The sequence below is a fragment of the Cicer arietinum genome, chromosome 6 (genome assembly GCF_000331145.2).
Source record: "Cicer arietinum cultivar CDC Frontier isolate Library 1 chromosome 6, Cicar.CDCFrontier_v2.0, whole genome shotgun sequence".
NCBI classification, from domain to species: domain Eukaryota; kingdom Viridiplantae; phylum Streptophyta; class Magnoliopsida; order Fabales; family Fabaceae; genus Cicer; species Cicer arietinum.
The window spans coordinates 25,353,719-25,376,624 of NC_021165.2; the positions used below are offsets into that span (position 1 = coordinate 25,353,719).

General features: G+C 27.9%; 2 protein-coding genes and 1 non-coding gene across 3 annotated transcripts; 1 reads left to right on the plus strand and 2 right to left on the minus strand.

Annotated features, from left to right (window-relative positions):
• Positions 1-6,168: 6,168 nt before the first annotated feature.
• LOC101503237 (uncharacterized) lies at positions 6,169-8,497 on the minus strand. Its single transcript, XM_004506915.4, has 3 exons — positions 7,946-8,497; positions 7,193-7,365; positions 6,169-6,481 (listed from the first exon to the last, which is right to left on the minus strand). Exons 1-3 carry the CDS (start codon positions 8,366-8,368, stop codon positions 6,331-6,333), a joined length of 747 nt encoding a protein of 248 aa, XP_004506972.1. The 5' UTR covers positions 8,369-8,497; the 3' UTR covers positions 6,169-6,330.
• Positions 8,498-11,375: 2,878 nt separating this feature from the next.
• On the plus strand, positions 11,376-12,750 carry LOC101502904 (uncharacterized). Its single transcript, XM_012717624.1, has 3 exons — positions 11,376-11,439; positions 12,104-12,477; positions 12,565-12,750. Exons 1-3 carry the CDS (start codon positions 11,376-11,378, stop codon positions 12,748-12,750), a joined length of 624 nt encoding a protein of 207 aa, XP_012573078.1.
• A 777-nt stretch (positions 12,751-13,527) lies between these two features.
• Positions 13,528-20,518, minus strand: LOC101493454 (uncharacterized). Its single transcript, XR_012163451.1, has 3 exons — positions 20,266-20,518; positions 16,579-17,046; positions 13,528-13,542 (listed from the first exon to the last, which is right to left on the minus strand). It is a non-coding gene; the product is annotated as an uncharacterized protein (transcript).
• Between the last annotated feature and the right edge of the window lie 2,388 nt (positions 20,519-22,906).

A 22,906-nucleotide genomic window follows, 5' to 3' on the forward strand; every position in this document is an offset into this window, starting at 1 on the left:
CAACTCTTGTACTAAAGGTTGCAGATAAATGTCAATGTTATTTCCAGGACCTTTTGGACCCGGAATTAATAGTGATAACATGAAGTATGGTTGTTTCATGCACATCCAAGGAGGAAGATTGTAAGGAATTAGAATGACAGGCCAAGTGCTATGAGTAATACTCATAGTCTTGAAAGGATTGAAACCATATGAAGCCACTCCTAATCGAAAATTACGAGGATCTAACGAAAATGTTGGATATCGAGCGTCAAAATTCTTCCAAGCAAGGGAATCAGCTGGATGCCTAAGAGAACCATCATTCAATCTACTCTCATGGTGCCATCTCATTGATTCTGCAACTTTGGAGGACATGTATAACCTTTGCAACCTTGGTTTCAATGGAAACCATCGAAGGATCTTTGCTGGTATCTTCTTTCGCCTCTCAGAAGTCTCCATTCCATTACCTTGTACGTCTTCATTTGTTGTTTTCCACCTTGACGTACTACACTTTGGACATACTTCATATTTGGCATATTTATCCCAATATAATATGCAATCATTGGGACAAGCATGGATCTTCTCATACCCCAAACCTAATCCTGAAACAATCTTTTTAGTTTCATAATATGACTTTGGCAAAACATTTTCTTCTGGTAAAGCATCTCTTAGTAAATCAAGCAACATGGAGAATGACTTGTCACTCCACCCATGAAGACACTTTAAATGATACAAATGTACCATAAATGATAGCTTGCTATACTTCTTACAGTTGGGGTAAAGCATTTGCTCATTCTCCTTTACAAATTCGTAAAATTTAGAGTTTTCTCTAACTTCGGGAATCCTTTCACCTTCACCACAAATTGGCTCTTCTGTAGAATGAACTCCAAATACATCATGAACTAATCCATCCATGTCATGCTCCATTTCTACATTTTGTTTAGTAGCGCTACTTGAAGTTCTAGGTTTTTCACCATGATATATCCATTGTCTATAGCCTCTAAGAAATCCACGATGTGGATCTGTTAAGTGTTCATAAACACATACGCGAGAATAAGAGTGACAATTGGCACATTTTGTACAAGGACACATTATTTTTCCATTGATTTGTGAATTTTAAAAAGCAAATTCAAGAAATTCATTAACTCCTCGAATATATTCTTCACTTTTTTTGGATGGATCACACATCCATTCTCTATCCATTTGGAAAAATTAACTGAAAATGGATGATGCAAGTCCTAAAAAATTAACAATCTTAAAATTCAAATGAAGAACATGGTATTCAACAACAACATCAAATCATGGTATTCAACATAAAAGGGTCAAAAAAATTGTAAATTAAAAGTATATAAATTAAAAGTTTCTTATATGATTGACACAAATGATTCACAATGGCCTACTTATAGGTAAATTCAATGCACATAATTGCTGTTATGCACTTGATTTTGAATTGAACATTTCATTCAATCATTAAAAAACTTGAAATTAAACAAGAAACCTACACAACAGATTCACATTATACAAAACAGATTCACAAAACAACTGCAATTGCAATATACAAAACAATAGCAATATACAAAAAATCTGTCAAAAAACAAAAATAAAAATCAGATCGATATTTGAATGTTCTTAATACAATTCCCCCGAACATTGCAATTGCAATATTATTAGAAGCACAAGTATCAGCAAATCCACACAAGCCAACTGAAATTAAAAAACTTGAAATTAAACAAGAAACCTACACAACAGATTCACATTATACAAAACAGATTCACAAAACAAAACAATAGCAATATACAAAAAATCTGTCAAAAAACAAAAATAAAAATCAGATCGATATTTGAATGTTCTTAATACAATTCCCCCTAACATTGCAATTGCAATATTATTAGAAGCACAAGTATCAGCAAATCCACACAAGCCAACTGAAATTAAAAAACTTGAAATTAAACAAGAAACCTACACAACAGATTCACATTATACAAAACAGATTCACAAAACAACTGCAATTGCAATATACAAAACAATAGCAATATACAAAAAATCTGTCAAAAAACAAAAATAAAAATCAGATCGATATTTGAATGTTCTTAATACAATTCCCCCTAACATTGCAATTGCAATATTATTAGAAGCACAAGTATCAGCAAATCCACACAAGCCAACTGAAATTAAAAAACTTGAAATTAAACAAGAAACCTACACAACAGATTCACATTATACAAAACAGATTCACAAAACAACTGCAATTGCAATATACAAAACAATAGCAATATACAAAAAATCTGTCAAAAAACAAAAATAAAAATCAGATCGATATTTGAATGTTCTTAATACAATTCCCCCTAACATTGCAATTGCAATATTATTAGAAGCACAAGTATCAGCAAATCCACACAAGCCAACTGAAATTAAAAAACTTGAAATTAAACAAGAAACCTACACAACAGATTCACAACTTGAAATTAAATTAACATACACGCGATCAAAACAGATCCACATTATACAAAACAGATTCACAAAACAACTGCAATTGCAATATACAAAACAATAGCAATATACAAAAAATCTGTCAAAAAACAAAAATAAAAATCAGATCGATATTTGAATGTTCTTAATACAATTCCCCCTAACATTGCAATTGCAATATTATTAGAAGCACAAGTATCAGCAAATCCACACAAGCCAACTGAAATTAAAAAACTTGAAATTAAACAAGAAACCTACACAACAGATTCACATTATACAAAACAGATTCACAAAACAACTGCAATTGCAATATACAAAACAATAGCAATATACAAAAAATCTGTCAAAAAACAAAAATAAAAATCAGATCGATATTTGAATGTTCTTAATACAATTCCCCCTAACATTGCAATTGCAATATTATTAGAAGCACAAGTATCAGCAAATCCACACAAGCCAACTGAAATTAAAAAACTTGAAATTAAACAAGAAACCTACACAACAGATTCACATTATACAAAACAGATTCACAAAACAACTGCAATTGCAATATACAAAACAATAGCAATATACAAAAAATCTGTCAAAAAACAAAAATAAAAATCAGATCGATATTTGAATGTTCTTAATACAATTCCCCCTAACATTGCAATTGCAATATTATTAGAAGCACAAGTATCAGCAAATCCACACAAGCCAACTGAAATTAAAAAACTTGAAATTAAACAAGAAACCTACACAACAGATTCACATTATACAAAACAGATTCACAAAACAACTGCAATTGCAATATACAAAACAATAGCAATATACAAAAAATCTGTCAAAAAACAAAAATAAAAATCAGATCGATATTTGAATGTTCTTAATACAATTCCCCCTAACATTGCAATTGCAATATTATTAGAAGCACAAGTATCAGCAAATCCACACAAGCCAACTGAAATTAAAAAACTTGAAATTAAACAAGAAACCTACACAACAGATTCACATTATACAAAACAGATTCACAAAACAACTGCAATTGCAATATACAAAACAATAGCAATATACAAAAAATCTGTCAAAAAACAAAAATAAAAATCAGATCGATATTTGAATGTTCTTAATACAATTCCCCCTAACATTGCAATTGCAATATTATTAGAAGCACAAGTATCAGCAAATCCACACAAGCCAACTGAAATTAAAAAACTTGAAATTAAACAAGAAACCTACACAACAGATTCACATTATACAAAACAGATTCACAAAACAACTGCAATTGCAATATACAAAACAATAGCAATATACAAAAAATCTGTCAAAAAACAAAAATAAAAATCAGATCGATATTTGAATGTTCTTGGCTCAGATTGGCTGAAGGAGAACAGTGAGAACGGCGAGAAGGAGAAGAGAATGATTGGGGCTCAGATTGGGGCTAAAATTAGGGCTCAGATTGGGTGAAAGAGGAACAATTTTGAGTTTTAGGTGTTTTGATGAGAAAGGGTTTAGTTGGTACTTGGTATTTGGCTCTATTAATTTTTATTTTGGCTCTATTAATTTTTATTTTGGCTCCATTAAAATTTGTTTTTGCCTCCATTGAAAAAATTTGGATTTTATCTCAATTTATTTTTTTTTACCTCCATTGAAAAAATTAACATTTTGGCTCTATTGAAATTGGGTGCATTAAAAAAATTAGGATTTTGCCTCCATTAAATTTTTTTTTGACTTAAATTGTGAAAGTTTTGTACAATTTTATTTTCACAAACAATTAATATTTTGGCTCCTTTAAAAAATATATATTTTTCAATTTGATGCCTATAACCACAGATTTAAGTGTGTAACTATAATCCTTAGTGACAAATTTATGTCACTGAAGGTATAAGACACCTATACCAACAAAAATTAATTTATCTGTGGGGATAGATTGTCTATGCCTACAGTTTTTAATTTTGTCATTATAAGCTTCTGTAGGTATATGTCTGTTTTCTTGTAGTGCGTGTGAAATTTTTACAACCTGAAAATAAAGGCTTTTTATTATTAATGCACATATATAGTATCATACATGTGTACACGTTGAAAATATTTTTATTTAATATCACAAATCATTTCTTCTGAATGATTGTTCATATCTACATCAACTTCATCTCTTTATAAATCATATTGTATTTTGGTGACTTCACCATGTCATATTTAGGTTGTTAAATTTTTATAAATCCTAAATATTCTTAAGTGTTTCTTTACCGTGTCAACTTTTAGAGATATTTTGTTTGAATATTTAACGCAAAAACAATAATTTCTTCTATTATTATTATAAGGTAGATTAGCTTCAGCAAGTTTTAAAAACTTTAAAACTCTATCAAATTATTTTTTTCATCTAACTACGGTTCATAACTATGTTCTAAAAGAAAAAAAAAATATAGACACACTTAAATATTATACTACTTCTATATATCCCAATAAACAATAAAAAAAAATTAAAAATATATTTAATTAGAATAGAAAAATGCGCAGGTATTGTCATGCTTTAATAGCCATAATCGACAATTAAATGAAATTCTAAACAAACCGAAAAGAACTTTACAACAACGTTCAATTCTAGTGCAATCTGTGCAGTGCTAGTGCAATCCAACATTAGTTCTAAAACCATTACTCACCTTCTAAATAAACATTCTAACTCAAACATGAACTTAATGGTCTTTTGAAAAACTCATATAATAGATGAAATTGGTCTTACATACATACATCAAATAATAGTAACATAAATGATCCACCAAACAAACAACAAAATCAAATCCACCAAACAAACATACATGATGCATCAAACAAACAACAAAATCTTAAAGTTCATACAATAATACAATTACTCATCAAACAAACAATAAAATCAAATCATAAAATCAACAAAAAGATAAAGAAGAGAAAAAGAGAAGATAACATGAAAAACTGTTGTTAAGATCAAAAACAATAAAGAAGAGCTGAAGAGAAAAGGTGTAACACTTGTTTTTTTTCACACACAAAAATTAACTTGTAACACTTGTTTTTTTTTTAATATCTAGTGTCATATGTGATAACATACAATACTAATTTTTATGAAAAACAGGTGTTAACTTTTAATTAAAAAAATACATTTTTTTTTATCGAAAAAGTTATTCTTTAACACTTACGCTATAAATAATAAGTGTCATATATATTAACACATAGGGACACTTGTTTTAATTTTTTTATTAAAAGCTACGTTATTTATAAAAATTATTTTCAATTATCTATAACATTATCACCGCGTAAAAATATGAATATATCTTGTAATAAAATTGGTGTCATATGTTACACGCTTTATATAATTTTTGTATTTGATTTACAAAATTGTCACCTTACATATTTATTTAACCTGATTTTCATAAAATTGGTGTAATATATGTAATTCTTATATCCATTATGCACTAATATAACTAGCCCAAGAGGCAATAAAAATTAATTTCTTATATATTATTATATGATTAATTTAAAAATAATCACTTATTTTTTTTTAAGTTTTTAGCTATTTGTTATATCTTTTGAAAAATAAAGAGTCTAAAAATAATTTAAAAATATTTCAAATAAAAAATGATTTTAAATAATTTCTCATAAAAATAATTTTTTATAGATAGTTTAAAAAAAATTATTTTCATCACATTAAACAAACGTTAAATAACTTTTGTTTTTTTAAAAACTCTAAAAAAAAAACTCTAAACCACCAAATGCATAAATAACTTTTTTTTTATAATTCATAATAAATCTATTTACAGTTGATACTCATTGCTATTAGACCAACTCCCAATAATTATTGGAGACAATATGCTTCAATATTTGTCATGCAATTTATCCACATAGCCACTTTAACTCAAGAGACAGGGTTAAGGCTTATGAGGCTGCAGTTAAAGGAGGGCAATGTTTGGTTTCTTGAAAGAGACTAGTTGGATATGTATGGCTGTGATCGGATTTAATTTGGTAGTCATTATCTTCTTCATTTTCAGCATCCCAAAGGAAATTAGCATATGAAGCCAAGACATAGCTGCATAAACATGAGAACATAAAATAATATGACCCATCCCAAATTTTAAATAACTTTGACAATTTCACACATAAAAAGGTCTCATATTTTTTGTTGATTTTGTTAAAAATAAATAAATTACTTTCCTATTTTACCCTTACTAAAATATTTAAAGTTGTAATCAATATCTCTCTCCTACCATAATGACTTTATATTGGTATTAACAACTCAATATTGGAGACAATATATATCCTATTCTTATAATTTGAGACAGTTTTTTTTTCTTTCCTAAAAGTGATTTCTAATTAGAATAGAGAGTAAGAATTTAATTAAATAAGCATCGTGACATCACACTATGGCTTTGAGTTCATTATTCAACTTGACATATAAGTTTGGCTTAATACCGTGAGTCAACGAATATAAGAAAATAAAAATTGCAGTTGAAACTAAAAAATATTTATCTTTGATTTTATGTTTAATACTAGCGTCCAGACGAGCACAAGAGTGTTCATAAATTTGTTGTATTTTTTTAATATAATTTATTTTAGTTTTTGTAAATTATAAAAATAAAAGATGTGATTTTTTAAAAGAAAAAACTGTCAAGGATAATAAAAATAATAGTAAAATAAGCCACATCAAAAGAGTCTATTATTCCCTCTAATAACTAGTCAAATGTATAGGAAAACAGAACCATATTCAAAAAAAATTATTATATTTATTTATATATCATACCAATCATCTGGGGCACTTTCAAAAGCTTGATCAAAATATTCTTGAGCTCGACCAACATTCTTATCTGTTTGCCATATTAAATCTGCATAGATGGATAGAATATGACCATCACCAGGATTAGACAAAATTGCCCTTTCTAGATACTCCTCTGCTTTAGTATAATCTCCACAAACCTATTTGCAAACTCAATATCATCAAAACAACTAAAGTTCCATATAAGACAAAGATACATATAAATATCTACACGTGCATTTTCATTAATGAAGACTTTTGTAGTATACTTCATGTTAATCAGTGACAATAATTTGACTTTATAATGGTTATTAAATAGTTATTAATGTTATTTATTTTAATAATAATTTTCTCTTACTTTAAAAACAAAAAAGGATTTTATTTTTCATTGCATTTTTATATATCAACTAATAGAAAATCTAGCAAGCCAAAGAATTTTTTGTATTAGTAAATAATTAGACCAATTAGATAAATTTTGAAGACATTTATTTTTTAAAGATATTTTATGTTTTTATTTCTTAAAATGAGTATTTAGTTTACTTTGACGAAAAACTCTTGAAATGAGTCAGTGTCAAAGAGATAAAATGAAGCAATAGTTAATTAATAAAAATATATTTTCGAAAATAATGGAAATAATTTTGTTTACAACTTCATTTTTCAATTTTAAAAGTAAGAAGACATTATAAAGTATAATTAAGTAGCCATGCAAATAATAATAATAATAATAATAATAATGATTACCTCCTTCAAAAACTTTGCATAATTTCCAAGCAAAAGAGCATCACAAGGGTGTGCTTGAATCATGTTCTTGTAATAAGTATCTATCCTATCTCTACCATGATTATTTCCTTCATTCAAATTCCACCCTCTTCCACCACCTTTACATCCACCATTACTCCCCATACCCCCACCAATAATTGAATTTTGCACCATCTTAGCATCTTTCACTTCATTTCTTTCTTTAATATTTGTTAGAACATTACTACATGGCACAAGAATTGTTCTCTTAGGACTTAACGAGTTTTTAAGGTCTATCTTAGCCAATTTTTTACTTAGGCTTAAAAATGGTAGCTTAAGAGTATGTTCTGGCTCAAGAGAACACTCTTTGGAATTATAGAGTAACAATGAACCTAGAATTGGAGCTGAGGAGCTTCTAAGTAGCATCTTCAATAATTAAGAAAGAAAAAAACTAAAAGATATAAGAGCTAGCTAATGTAAATAGAATGATGAGGGTAGATATAGCAAGCTGAAAAAGAAGTGTTGCAAATTAAAATGATATAAGAGAGGAAAGTTAAACACTAAGAAAGCAATTAAATTGGTTTAGAGTGAATGAATGAGATAATCATTTAACCCTACCATAGTGACATCACAAGTTGATATTTATAAAACAAGTTGATATTTATAAAATGGAGAAAGTCAAAACAACAATGTGTCGGAACCATTTATATATATCCGTACACAAATTTTTAATTTTCACTTATACATCACCTATTATAAATACTCAATTTTTTGCTAGTGTACATTAAAATTTGCATCTTTATGACACAACACATCATATAATTTAATGTGGACAAAAAATAATGTCGTATCATATTTAATTTAATTTAATAGTGTGATCTATTAATGCAATAGTAGAAACAAGAATCTCATAGGATTCATTAATTATTTATATTTATATAATATAAGATAATGTGATATCCAATATGCATAAACAATTGGCACAAAGTATATAAGCTTGACAATGAATACAATAGCAATGCATGAAATGGAGGGACCAACCCTTTTTGGGTTTGAGTTGCAAAATTGAACGGCCACAAATGAGTTTTGAACAAGTGCAATTACCATTTTGTATATTTTTCACAAATAATGCCAAATATTTAGCAACATCACCTGGTTCAAGGAACCATGGGCATATTTTGTTTGCATATTACATTTGCTAATAATGTAGCAAGCAACATAGAAAGATTTTAAAATAATATTCTAATAATCACATACAAATTATAGTATATTAAAATGACAATTTTTATATAGATCACGTTCACCATGTTTTGATATTTGAGAAAAATTTAAAACTTTAATATTTATATACGATATTTCTTAGAAGCAGAAGTTAATGATCATTTTTATTTTTACGATTAAAATAATAATTTTAGTTCGATAAAAATACAATAAATATATATTTTCTATTAAATAGACATCAATCGGGTCACCATCTTATCTATAAATATGGTGAATGTCATTAGTTATTACTTTTAAAAAATATTGTAAAAAATAATTAAAATTGTCAATGATTTTTATGTATCAGTCAACAGTGAACCACTTATAAAAGCAATCCGAAAAATTCACCTATGTTTTACCATATAATATTTTGTTAGTAATAAATAATAAAGATATTCTATGAATAATATTTTTTTAATAAAGATATTATATAGAATCATCTACTTAATTTTATTAATAATATATAATTAAAGTATTCTACAAATAATATCTTCTTAATAAAGATATTCTCTTGTATTATCTCCTTAGTAGTATTTAAAATGAAGTTCTAGAGTTTTAGAGGTTGATTATGTTAGAATTAGAACGCATTTTCACATGTATCTTAGCGTCTCTTTATATAACTGTTTTTGGAAGCAAATACTTTAAAGAGTTAAATTTATATTTGATATTTTAAAAAAAAAACATGATATTATATATTTATTTATTATATTGTTTTTTAAAATTTTTAAAATATTAAATTTATATTAAGATATAAATTTACCTCCAAAGTGCTCCATTTCAAAATCCTCTAAAAAAATTAACTGGCAAACTGACCCTAAAGTAATATTGGTAATTGCTTGTATGTTAGTCCACGTAACAGGTAATTAAATTAATTAATATAAAATTATGTCACTTGAAAGACAATAATCACTTACTAAAATAGTGAAAGATATTGTCATTATGCAAAATAGCTCACGTGGGTCACATCAATCAAGACAAACTTCAAAGTCCAAACTTTCTTTATCGTTTAACTTGCATAAACCAATTATGTTTAATATTTTATAAAAATGAATGTAACAATTTCATTTTATTATCAGAAAGATTTGTTCTATTAGGGATGAACCACACTTGTGTGGATTCTAGGAGTAAATTTATATAGACATAAACTAAAATTAAAATTATATTTGTATGTCTGCCCAAATATTTGTGCTCAAATATCAGGACCCAACCAAGTTTTTCTAGTCTTCTAGAGCTATTATAACCTTAACAATTTTATAAATAAATATGATTTTTTTTATCAATTTAGTTATTATTTATTGCATCGATAATATGCACCAATTTCATCAGATTCGGTTTGAGTCATGGACGGAAAATTTTCACAGTATAAATAAAATTTATAATTCTATTATACATAAAAAATAATAAATCCATAGAATTTTCAGCTATTTTTGGAATAGATTACAACTTCAACAATATTCTTGAAATAGTAATGTTGTCTGTCTGCTAATGTTAGCTCTTGGATAACGGTGCCTTATTACGAGCCTCACATATTACACGTGATTGTGACTTTTTATGTCGACAGACTCTCTTCAAATACATTATACTTTTGAAATAGACTGTGGCACTATGCTTATATGACAAATTTTAACTTGACCATTTCGGTAAATAGTGCAATTGTGTAAAAGTTATCTAAAATTAGTTGATTAAAAATATAAAATATTCAAAATTTTAATAATTATTGACTCTACTTTTCAAAATTATAATTAAATCATTATTTTAATTATAAAGACGTAGAAAATAATTAACTTTCAAAAAAATTTGTGTCATTAAAATTTTAATTGATTTTTAAGTATTACTGCAGTTACAGTTGTCAAAATGAGTTGTAGGCCAAACCAATTTTGCCCTTAATTCAATATGGGTCATGCTGTAAAAAATAAAATTTAAAAACAACTAAATCTTTTTGGAAAAATTTCCCCTGTATCTCCACAGTTTGCCTTGTACCCCCAAAAAAATTCGAAAATGCCAAAACTACCCTCAATTTTTTTGTTGCTATTTCAAAGAAAATAAATGTAATTATTTTTTCACCATTTTGTCATTCACCCAGCCGTAAAAGAGATTTCTGGTAGACTCCAGTTTTCCGGTAACTACCGGAATACTTGTAAAGAGATTTCCGGTACAGAGTAAAGTACCAGAAATGTTAAAACCGAGTTTTCCGGTACAGAAGGGAAACGTTGTGTACCGAAAACCTTATTTGACAAGTATTCCGGTATTGTAGTAGATTCTGGAAAACTTCATTTCTAAGTTTTCTGGTACAGACCAACTTTTTTTAATTTTTTTTAAGTTTTTTAATTTTTTTTTAAAATGTTAATAGATATGGATAATCCACTACTATTAATGGACAAAACATGCGTCGATACTACAAATATTTTTGACACAGATCAGGTATGAATAAATATATTTAATATTAATATTATAAAAATATATTTTTGTGATTAGTTATAATTATTTTATTTCAACAAAAAAATGTGGTTGTCCTTTCAAGCTTAGATCAAAACCATTAAAAGATAGTTCATGATGGATAGTTAAAGTAATTTGTGGAATTCACAACCATGAATTACCTGATACTTTGGAGGGGCATGCATATGTTGGACGCTTAAATGAAGAAGAAAGAAAGCATGTTCATGAATTAACAAAATATAATGTTGCACCGAGACACATATTACTCTCATTGCAAGACCGAGATAAGAGTGATGTTACTAAGATCTCACAAATATATAAACAGAGAAGTATCATTCGATTGCACGTGAGAGGTAATAGAACAAAGATGCAACATTTATTCAAGTTAATTGAAGATGCAAAATATGTGTGCTGGAATAGAAAGCGTGAAGACTCCGATGTTATGAGAGATATTTGACGTGGCAGCTGATGGAAATTGTGGTTTTCGCGCTATTGCATTATTGCTTGGTTTCGGTGAAGAGTGTTGGTCTTTGGTCCGCAAGAGATTGGATCAAGAGATTGTTTCTCATGTAACTCCATATGATAGATTGTTCACAGGACACATTAAAGAAGTAAGAGATTCGTTGATGATATCCGGCTTAGGTGTTCAACCCATGGATAAATGGTTGTCCATACCTGATATGGGTTACGTGATAGCGACAACATATAATATTATTCTTGTCACGTTCGGTATGACATTTTCAATGACTTTCTTTCCTATGAGGGGTTCACATTCCGGATCGACAAAAAATGATCGCATTTGTTGTATTGGTTTTGTTAATGGAAATCACTGGGTTCCGGTAATTATTTTCTTATACTTTTTTAAATTTTATTCTGATAATTTTTGTCTTATATTTTGTTAATTTATTTAATTTTTGCAATTAAAGATGAAAGATGGATTTCCAATGCCAGACATTGCACCAGGTTGGAAGCAATATCATACCAATGAAGCAACTTCTTGGGCAATAGCATACATAGACCGTCTACAACACTGGGGGTATTTATTAGACCGGTTGTCACGTGTTACCCAAAATCCACCTACGGAACTCGTAGATGCAAATGTCTTTAGATGAACCTTAATGTTTTAAAATTGACACAAAATCACTTTAATGTAACCGACATTTCAATTGTTATTAATTAATTTTAGCTTTTTGTTATGCCTTTTAGTAATTGATTTTATCTTGTATTTATTTCATAAAGTAACCGACATAACAATATTTAATAATTAATAAAGTAACCGACATAACAATATTTAATAATTAATAAAGTAACCGACATAACAATATTTAATAATTAATAAAGTAACCGACATAACAATAGTTCATCAAAAGTGTTACTACTAACTAGTGCGACTACGTGATAAATACAAAGCTTTATAAAAGTGAATATACAACTCATCATCTGGACTAGCTTGATGTTCACTCAACCCCTGTTGTATAAGATCACCGATCTGCTGTAGGATAGGTGGCGGCTGTGAACTAGAAGCATCTGCACTGGTGGGCGGTACACTATAACGTGGGACCTGAGGTACACCATTTGGTCGCACCAGCAATGGATGAGACACCTAATAGAACCACTCCAAATATCCATCTTCACACTCAGATGGATATGTAGCTGGACGAAGCTTGTGAAATAGCTCTGTCACTGCGTCACATATCCCAACCATTCCACATCTACATCAAATAATCTAGCAGGATCTGAAAGTGGCGGTGAAGGAATATATTGGATATATCCGAATTGTCTCAAATACCTCTCTGATAGATATTTCACTACAGTGCTGCATAATCGAATGTGACCAGTATAAAGCGTGATATCATCAAAAGGAATGACACCCCTGTGATTCTCCCATGGTCTCCATATAACATCTGCAGGTGTCAATGCATCAATAAACATTACAACAAGGTTTCCGGAGTACAACTTCTGTACCGGAAAACTTGTTTCTCAACTTCTCCGGAAATTTGGGAAAAAAAACTTACTCTCTGTTCCGGAAATGTAAAAATGTGGAATGATAATTTTGTGAGGTTTTATTATTTATACGAGGGTAAAATAGTCATTTCATTCTAAATTTGGGGGTATATGTATAATAAGGAGGGTACAAGGGAAATTTTTCATCTTTTTGACCTATTTGGGTGAGCTAGCCCTACGGGCTTTGATCTAGTCCATTTTTTAAAGAAAAAAATAAATCTATCTTTTTTTTCTTCAAAAGTTTAATTAATTTTTATTTTATTTTTTTACTTTTGTCATTGTCAAAAAAAAATTATTCACTTTAATTGCTTTGTTATCTTTTTTCTCTAGTCCTTTTTTATAAGAGAGAATTAAATTAAAATTTAGTCAACAAAAATTTATATATTTAATTGATATTATAAACTAGTTATATCCACTTTTATTTACTAAATTTTAACTCATTTCTTATAATAACGACCAGATGAATATTTTGCTAGGTAAGACCTAATTTTTCTATCTCTAATTGTAATTTGTAACAAATGCTAACTTCTTCCCTAAATATAAAACCCCTTTTCTTTGTCCATTTTATAAGGTATTTTTCACTTTTTCAAATGTATTAATTATTTCTTTACAAACTTATCCATGTTTTCTACAATCTACAGTAAATACTAAAATAAAACTATAAATTAACTCTCTCTTCAATGATAAACCAATAAGACATTCTATCTAAATTATCTAACAACTTTAATACTACTACTATTAATTTTCTTAATTCCCGTGATTTACACAAGAAGGTCTTACAATAGAGACTTAGGTAGTACTCTAAACAATGCAAGACATTTGTTACCTAATGTATGTGGTGTTATTATTTTATTTCAATATCTCTACTATAGTTTGCGGTGATTGAGTGTTTTTGTGTAATCGTGTTTTTTTTATTAATTAGAATAGAGAAGTGTCCAATGAAAAAAAAAAGGTCAAAATGACCCACTGATGCACATAACCTAAAGTAGACATACCAACCTTGATAAATTGCAGCACTAAAATAAAATAAGTTGAGCCAAACTAATCCATTCATATGATAAATTCATCGAATTCGAGCAAATCGAATCAGTTCATTTGATAACTATATCTATAATGGACCAATTATAAAACTATCTATCATAGCATTCACTTCCCTTTATATACTTATATCATATTTTAAACAACTAGGTCTATGACATATGTGATGTATGACACAAATACAACACTAATTTTGATATGTCATGAAATCTATGTGTAGATGTGGCTAAATTCAAATACTAACTGTAGTCGGTTTCCAACACCGAGTGCGGGTGATCCACTTATATATTAGATGAAACATATAAGAATATATTAGGAGTGCTGTGATTACTATGAAAGAAAACACCAGCCCATTCTAAAAGAAAAGAGACGCAATTACAAAAGAGTTCAATCACTTATACACTAACAGTATAAACATGTTAGTCTTTATAAAATTTTGGAAGCTATTCGACCTGGTCGTGATCAAATGAACACTAAGAACATTCACCAAACAAAAACAGACTCATCATGTGTTATGGACCCTTTGATGGTCTCGATAGGAGATAAATAGAATAAAATGATGATATCAATAGGATAAGATCATGATTTACGATATGATAAATATTTATCATATTATGTACACATTCCGTCACAGTGTGGCTTAATATATATAATATTTTAATAAAAAAATTACTTATGTGAAACAATTCACATTTATATGTTTTGATTTAATTGGTAACATTTTATAATTTGACAAAAAAAAAATAATTTAAATAAGTAATAAATAATTTTATATTTAAAAAAATTTATTGATACTATTAAATAAACAATTTTAAATTAAAAAAAATCATGAATAACTAAATTATTCTATTTAATATGTTAGATAAACTAAATAAAGAAATTATATATATTCTATGTAAATGACAAAACTTAGTCTTATAAGAACATTATGTTTTAAAAAATGAAATTAATATTCATATTTTTATAATAAAATTAATTTTAAATATTATAACTTTAATATATTTTTAATTTATTAGATTATATAAAATAACAAAACTATCTTTGTGATAAAATTATACATTTTTTTTGTTAGATTTACATTTTATTTTTTATTTTTTAAGGCTAATAGAGTAAATTACTTTTCTTATTTTATCATGCTCATTTTTAATTCAACTTATTAAAAATAAATTATTTAATTAAAGAGGCAATATAAAATAAACAATAAAGTCATGTTATCAAATACTATGATTGAGTCAGGATCATGACCATTAATAGACCCTAAGAATATATTTAGACGTTGAATTTTAGAAGAGATGACTTTAAAGGACTAAATCTATATTTTAATATATATTTAATATTTAAAATAAAAAAATTAAAAGAACAATTTAATAAATAATTATATAATAATTCAATTACACTTAATTTGTTTTCAAAAAAAAAACATTTAATATTATTTTTAATTTAAAAAAGAAAAATAAGACCTCTACTCTCTCGTTTCTTAAAAAATCCTCCATCTCAACATACCCTAAAGTCAATATAGAGGGAAGTTTGATCAAATTTTAAGGGTTTTTGAATACGATCATAAAATGCAATTGAAAGTTTGAAACCGCAATTTTACTCCCCTCACCTTCAATTAACTTGTTAGCATACAATTACATTAAAAAAAATTGATTGGCATCTCCATCATCAAAACTACATAAGGTCAAATAGAACATTTTACATTAACAACTACAACAATATTAAAATGCTTCAACATACATGTGCTTAACTTTTAACTATTAAGCTATAGTTCCATGTGATTTTATTTTTAGTCTTCAAAGTTTATTAAGCTATGTTCCATGGGATTTTTGTTTGTAAAACTAACTAAGAAACTTTCATATAACTGTATCAGGAAAAAATCACAAAATTTCAACCATTACCTCTATCTGCAAGACAACTTCAACTTCCGTTTTCATCTTAGACATTTAAAAGCTGAATATATATTTTAATTGTTATACCCGTAGTCATCCAATGCACCACAAAGAAGAGAAGAAGAAAGATATTTATTTTCAAACTTTTATAATATGAATATATATTTTCAATGTTATAAACAACTATAGGTAAATTTAGCATGCAAAATATTTTAGAGAAGATTATGGAGAATCAGAACATTCATTTAACATATTTTAATTTTTTTTCCTTTGCTGTATGATTCTGTCCCTCTAACTTCAAATAAATTCAATATATATACAAATTAAATGCTTACTATTATTTTCTAAATCTTGATCCCTTGTTTGGTCTATTCCTTCCATCCCAAGCAGAAGCCCAAAAGAATAGAGACATCCAGAAAAGAACAGCAAAGAAGATCTGTACTCTATCTTGAAATTTTGATAATGATGAAGCTACATCTGCACCTCAAAAGAAAAAGGGTCTTGTCAATACCAAAAGCTACAACTTGTTATAGAAGCATAAACACCATATTAAAACATGAGTGATAGAAATTGATCATATGTAATTCAATATTTATTAAACACTGACTCAGACACGGACAACAGATACGACACTGACACAGACATGTCAACTAAAAATTTGAGAAAATGAATTAATTGAAGGTAGTCACATGTCGTGTCGGTGTCCGACACCGATAAGTGTCGGCCACTGAACACACTTTCGATCTGAAATGTTGGTGCTACAGAGTTCAATATAACAAAATAAGGGTATAATTTTACCCAATAATTATCCAAGGACACTGTGGCATTGAGTAGAAATGAAGGAGTTATGCAAATAACCATTCATATAGTATATGTGTCCTGAGTCTAGAACTAATCATGAAAAATGTTTGGTGGACACCCATGGGGTATATACACTTTGGGAGAGAAAGAGTTATATTCAATCACTTCTGTTTTCTCAAATTACTATGAGTGTCGGCGTGTCAATGTCATGTCTGGTATTGGTGCTTCATACTTTTAGAATACAAAATGCAACAAAATAGAAGATCAGCAGTCAACAAAATACAAATGAAGTTGACAAAACATAAAGTGGTTTTTACAAGAGAGAATGAAAAACAAACCATATCTTAAATAATTTTATATGCTACACCAGACAAAAGATCATTTCAAATAAATTTTTATATCATAAAGTGTTAGGAACCCAAGACTTGGATTTCAAGACATTAGAGGAAGAACACTAATATTTAGAAAAAAGATAAGAAATAATAGGAAACAATCTATCTTCCAAGGTTTCCCCTCACAATAGAGTCAATACTCTTTTTTTTTTTGGTTCTATAGAGTCTATCGGCAAATCTCACACTAAATGTTGAGAAAAAGGAGTATCTCGGGTTCGAACCCGTACTCTATCAAATATTCCTGCAGCAATCATCTGATCTGTACTTACGGGGAAATAGAGTCACCATCTCTTCCCAAACTAACTACATAGCCCCCTATTTATACACAATAGACCTAACAACCTCATAACTAACTAACCACTATTAACTAATTCTACTAATCTATGTCCCAACATAAAGTGACTTTGTCTTATCTAGTTTGCGTTTTTGCATTCACATACAAATGTGGCAAGTTGGCCGTGAACTTTCAAAACTATAAATCATTTTCCAAATAAATGTGAGTATCCTTTTATGAGCCAAAGACATATCTATCCAAAAAAGAAGGTCCACAGTAGAACTGATATCTTGCATAACACAAACTAAGGCAAAAGGTTTGGCAAGTAGTGCAATATCAAAGGAAGAAATGAAGAACTAGTTAGTATTTATGATAAAATTCAGAATTTAATGCTTATAACATTTCAACAGAAAGAAAATTTTGATCATTGAATGCCAAGCATGATTGCAGGGCACTGTTGCAAATAACATTGTGGAAATGCTTAAGAAGATGATAATAATCACATGACAGAACATTATCCCTTTTATGTTTCCTTTTTTTTATTCAAGATTTAAATTGCAAAGTTGCCTCTAGTTTTCAAATATTTGACTAGCATTTTCCCTGTTTTCCATTCAAGTTAAAACAGGAGACATCGTTGCAATTAAAATTGAACGGAAACAGAAAACATTTTCTCAAATCGAAAAGACACTTAGTATTTGTTTCCTTTTATAAAATGATTTTCCATTTATATATCCCAGTTTCGTTGATAATTTCAAAAATGACTATTTACAGTTTGTTTCCTCTTTACAAATCCTTCAAAAAAAGTATAAAAATAGGATTTAAGAATAACAAGTTTTACAATCAACCTAACATCATAGTCAATGTTTTTAAAAAACGAGAGTATATGCAAGATCGGGAGGGGGTTGAAAGATCGTAACTTGGGGATCATAGCATAGATCGTAAGATCCTACTAATAAAGAAAAATTTACTTTTATATATAGTTTAGTTATATACGTATATGCATAAAAATTATCATAGATGAAGAAAATAACCACTAGTCAGAACTTTGTCAGGACACATGGAAGACACTATAAAGGTTCAGAAGTGAAGGGGGTAATGCTATTTCATAGGCTACACGGCCGACACGACTCGAGATTTGGTATGGCCCGATAAAATGAGGTGTACGTTTTTTCGCATTTTCAGTGCTCCACCACAAATCACGATTTCACTCGCATCGCAGCACGTTTTCTTCTTTCTGGATCGTATAAGCGCACGATGTTACAAGCCAACTCGCGATTCCACTAACATTGATCATAGTAATTCAAATCCATGAACCTAAATCAAACTTCCCCTTCAACTTTATCTTAATTCTTAGACGGACTACTTTAACAATTGATAAATAGTCTACAGTGGACTGAAACTTGAAAGTCACTCGAAATACCAAAGAAAATTAATGTTGTCCCTTCAAAGTAGAAGCTCACAATCATCTGTGTTCTCGTGAGTACAATGGTAACATGATCGATGTCGGTTTGATAAAAACAAAGGGAAACAAAAATGAGTTGACTTTTGAAATGCTAACATTTATTTTCTCTTTTCTTTCCAAAAAAGGATTTAATCAGGTCATGGTTTCACTAGTTAGCACAATGAGAACCATGAGCTTCTAATATCGGTGGGTATTATGAGTCGTCTGTTAAAGTTTTGAGTGATTTTAAAGTGTTGGTCCTAGAACACTTATCAAAATGGTTGTGTTCAATCTTAGAATTTTCCTAACTCTTAACTCTTTCAATTCCAACTAAAAGAAACTTAAATTACTACACTAACTATGGAAGATGATATGTGGTCCACACTGCACCGTTGCTTAAAATTCACTTGAAATTCTATTAATGATAGACGACGCTCCTTTTAGTCTCTACGACTAGGACAATCACTCAATGTCAATTCAATAAAAATAAAGAAAAACAAACGTGTCTTTCAAACCCCAAATAGTTGAACTGACATCAATCAAGTCATCATCTCAGTTATAAAGAAAGAGTATCGTTAACTTAATTTTAATTCGTGTTTCTTTCTTTTTTTTTTTTATACAATTTGTAATTCCTGTTTCTAAACAGAGCATGAGGGAAAAAAACGTGATAGAATTAACTCATTAAAGTCATGCAATGCTCTTAACATACAAAAAATATATAAAAAATAAATAAAATGAAATATAGATAAAAATAAACAAAACCTAAAGTACGAAATTAAAGATTATACCTTGAAGTTGTGTTGAATCGTTTCCCGGAGATGGATCAGAGTTATGTGGCGGAGGAGGATTTGGCGTGACGGCGCGGCACCGAAGACGACGGAGCGAAGTGGAAGAAGAAAAGAGTGGTTGAAACAAAGGTTGAGAAGGGACTGAAAGGGAGAAAGAGGAAGGAGGTAGAGAGAAGAAAATTCGTGGAAGATTGAGAAGTGCCATTTGGAGGCATTTCATTTCAGGTTGATTGAACCAAAATGAATGAATGATATAGATTCTGTTTCGTTTATTTATATATTTGTTGTATTTTTTTTCTCGATTAAATAATAATTTTAATGTCCCTTTATTTTAAAATCTTACCGTTTTATTGCTTTATCATACCAATAGTTGAAATTAGAGTTTCTAAAAAAATTTATTGTCATTTTTTAGAATTAATTATTCAACATTATTATATAATATATTATATAATTTATTATATTTTATATTGTTTGTGTTTTAAATTATAAAATTAAAAAAAAGATATTAAAATCGTTGAATTTAAAAATTAAGAATTAATTTTATGAATTTATAAAATTAAAAGAGTAAAAATTGTAATTAAATTTTTTTTATTTGGATAATTTTTGTTTTTGTCGTGGTTAATTGATTTTGTTGTTTGGTAAATGTTTGGGATCAATTCATGATTAGGTTGTGTGCAAGTGGGCTAATTCTGTTTAGCAAAAAAGTACTGCTATTTGCACCTTCCAGTTTTACTAATATACTTCCCTTTATTAAAATTTGTTTTGTTTTGTTTTGTTTTGTTTTTGACATGAATTTAACTCTTCTAAAGTAAAATATTTGTTAAGCGAATGAATCAATTGTTAATGTTATAACTATTTGTGATTGTTTATACATGTAGACATAATATAAATTATTTATTTTATAATCAATTGTTGATATTACTCCTTTTATTCTCTAAAATGAGTTATTCACTTTAGATAAGATAAATTATTTTAAAATATTCTCAAATCTCTATTTTGTATGGCTCAAATTTAATTTATCTTAGATTAGATTAATTTAAGGATAGAGAAATATATCAATTTACTCCATTTTAGTCCAATACACTATTAACATATTTAAAATGAGGTCGAATAGATCAATTTAAATAAGTGGATTGAAACTTCCACTATATCAACTTATAGTTGTCAATAATTTTTTAACTAACCAATAATTAAAAAATATAAAAAAGAAAAATTGTTCTCCAACCATGACCTCAAAATAGTAAATCCAACATATTTCAAAATAGTCCAAATTTCTCCCATAAACAAAAGAAAAATAATAAACTCACTAACAAAAATAACTAAAAATGAAGGCTTTGTATTTATAGACTTGTAGAAAAATAAAAATAAGTCAAAATTTCTCTTCTTAAACTGATTCGGAGGACCAACATGTAATGTCCTATCACCGCTTCATTTTTTCAACAAGTTAAATACAAGTCAATTGAATGGTTGAATTCATAACTTCAATTTACCCCGTGTGTGTAACTCATAATAGAGTGGCATAATATATTATTAATCAAACACACAATTTTATATAAATCTAAAATTCATAAATGTGTGTATCTTGTAAATGTATGTCCCTTATAATGGAGTGATATAATATATTACATATCAAATACACAATTTTATACAAATTTAAAATTCATAACTTTGTGTGTGTTGACAATATAAAAAAATTTATATAGAGAATATAGTAAAATTAATATCAATATTTTATGTGTAAAATGTATTATTTTTATTACAAAATGCGATAAAGGTAAAAAAAAATTAATGTTTCTTGGAAGAAAAAACAAACATCATTTCCACAATCTTTGAAGAGCAATCTACTCTTCAATCTCTCATATATATATATACACATTACCCTTTTTGACTTTTTATGAAAAAATGTTACTAAAACTTGTTCTATCTTTACAAAAATTAGTTATTGAAAATTTTCAAAATTTTGAATCTTTAGTTGATTATAAAATTTTTGAAATACAAAATGAGTTCAGATTTTTTAAGTATTCAAAAGTTTTGATTAATTTAAAAGTTTCGAAATAGAGTTTATTGTATTTGTTATATATTTTCAAAACTTTCATTTTCAACAAAATTTTTAAATACATATTTTTGAAACTTTGGAACCTTTGAAGTATTAAATTTTCTAAAGTTTCAAAAACAAAACTTATATTTCGAAATTGTTAATGAAGATGAAAGTCATGAAAGTTTCAAAAATTAGAATATTACTCAAATTTTTTTAATGTATATTCTTTTATTAAAATAATTACATTATTTTTTTAAAATATTGTATTTACAATATAAATATTAATTAAATTTGGTATATTTTTTCAAATTAAATCAAGTATGAATGGAGTTGATGGTGAAGTTTCTGCTACATCGTTTGTAGATTTCATTGATAAATTCATGATTGGTCAAATAATCTTAATAATAACTTATATTATTAATTTTTAATGTATACACATATATTGATGTTTTATCTTAAATGTATTTTGTAGATATTTCTCTTTCGAGAAGTTGTATTCGAATGGACAAAAAATATTGAAGGACAAAATTGAATAATAATTGTTACCATTAGATTTGATACAACTACTAGAAAAAGATGAAGAAAATGTTGAGGAAAAACACA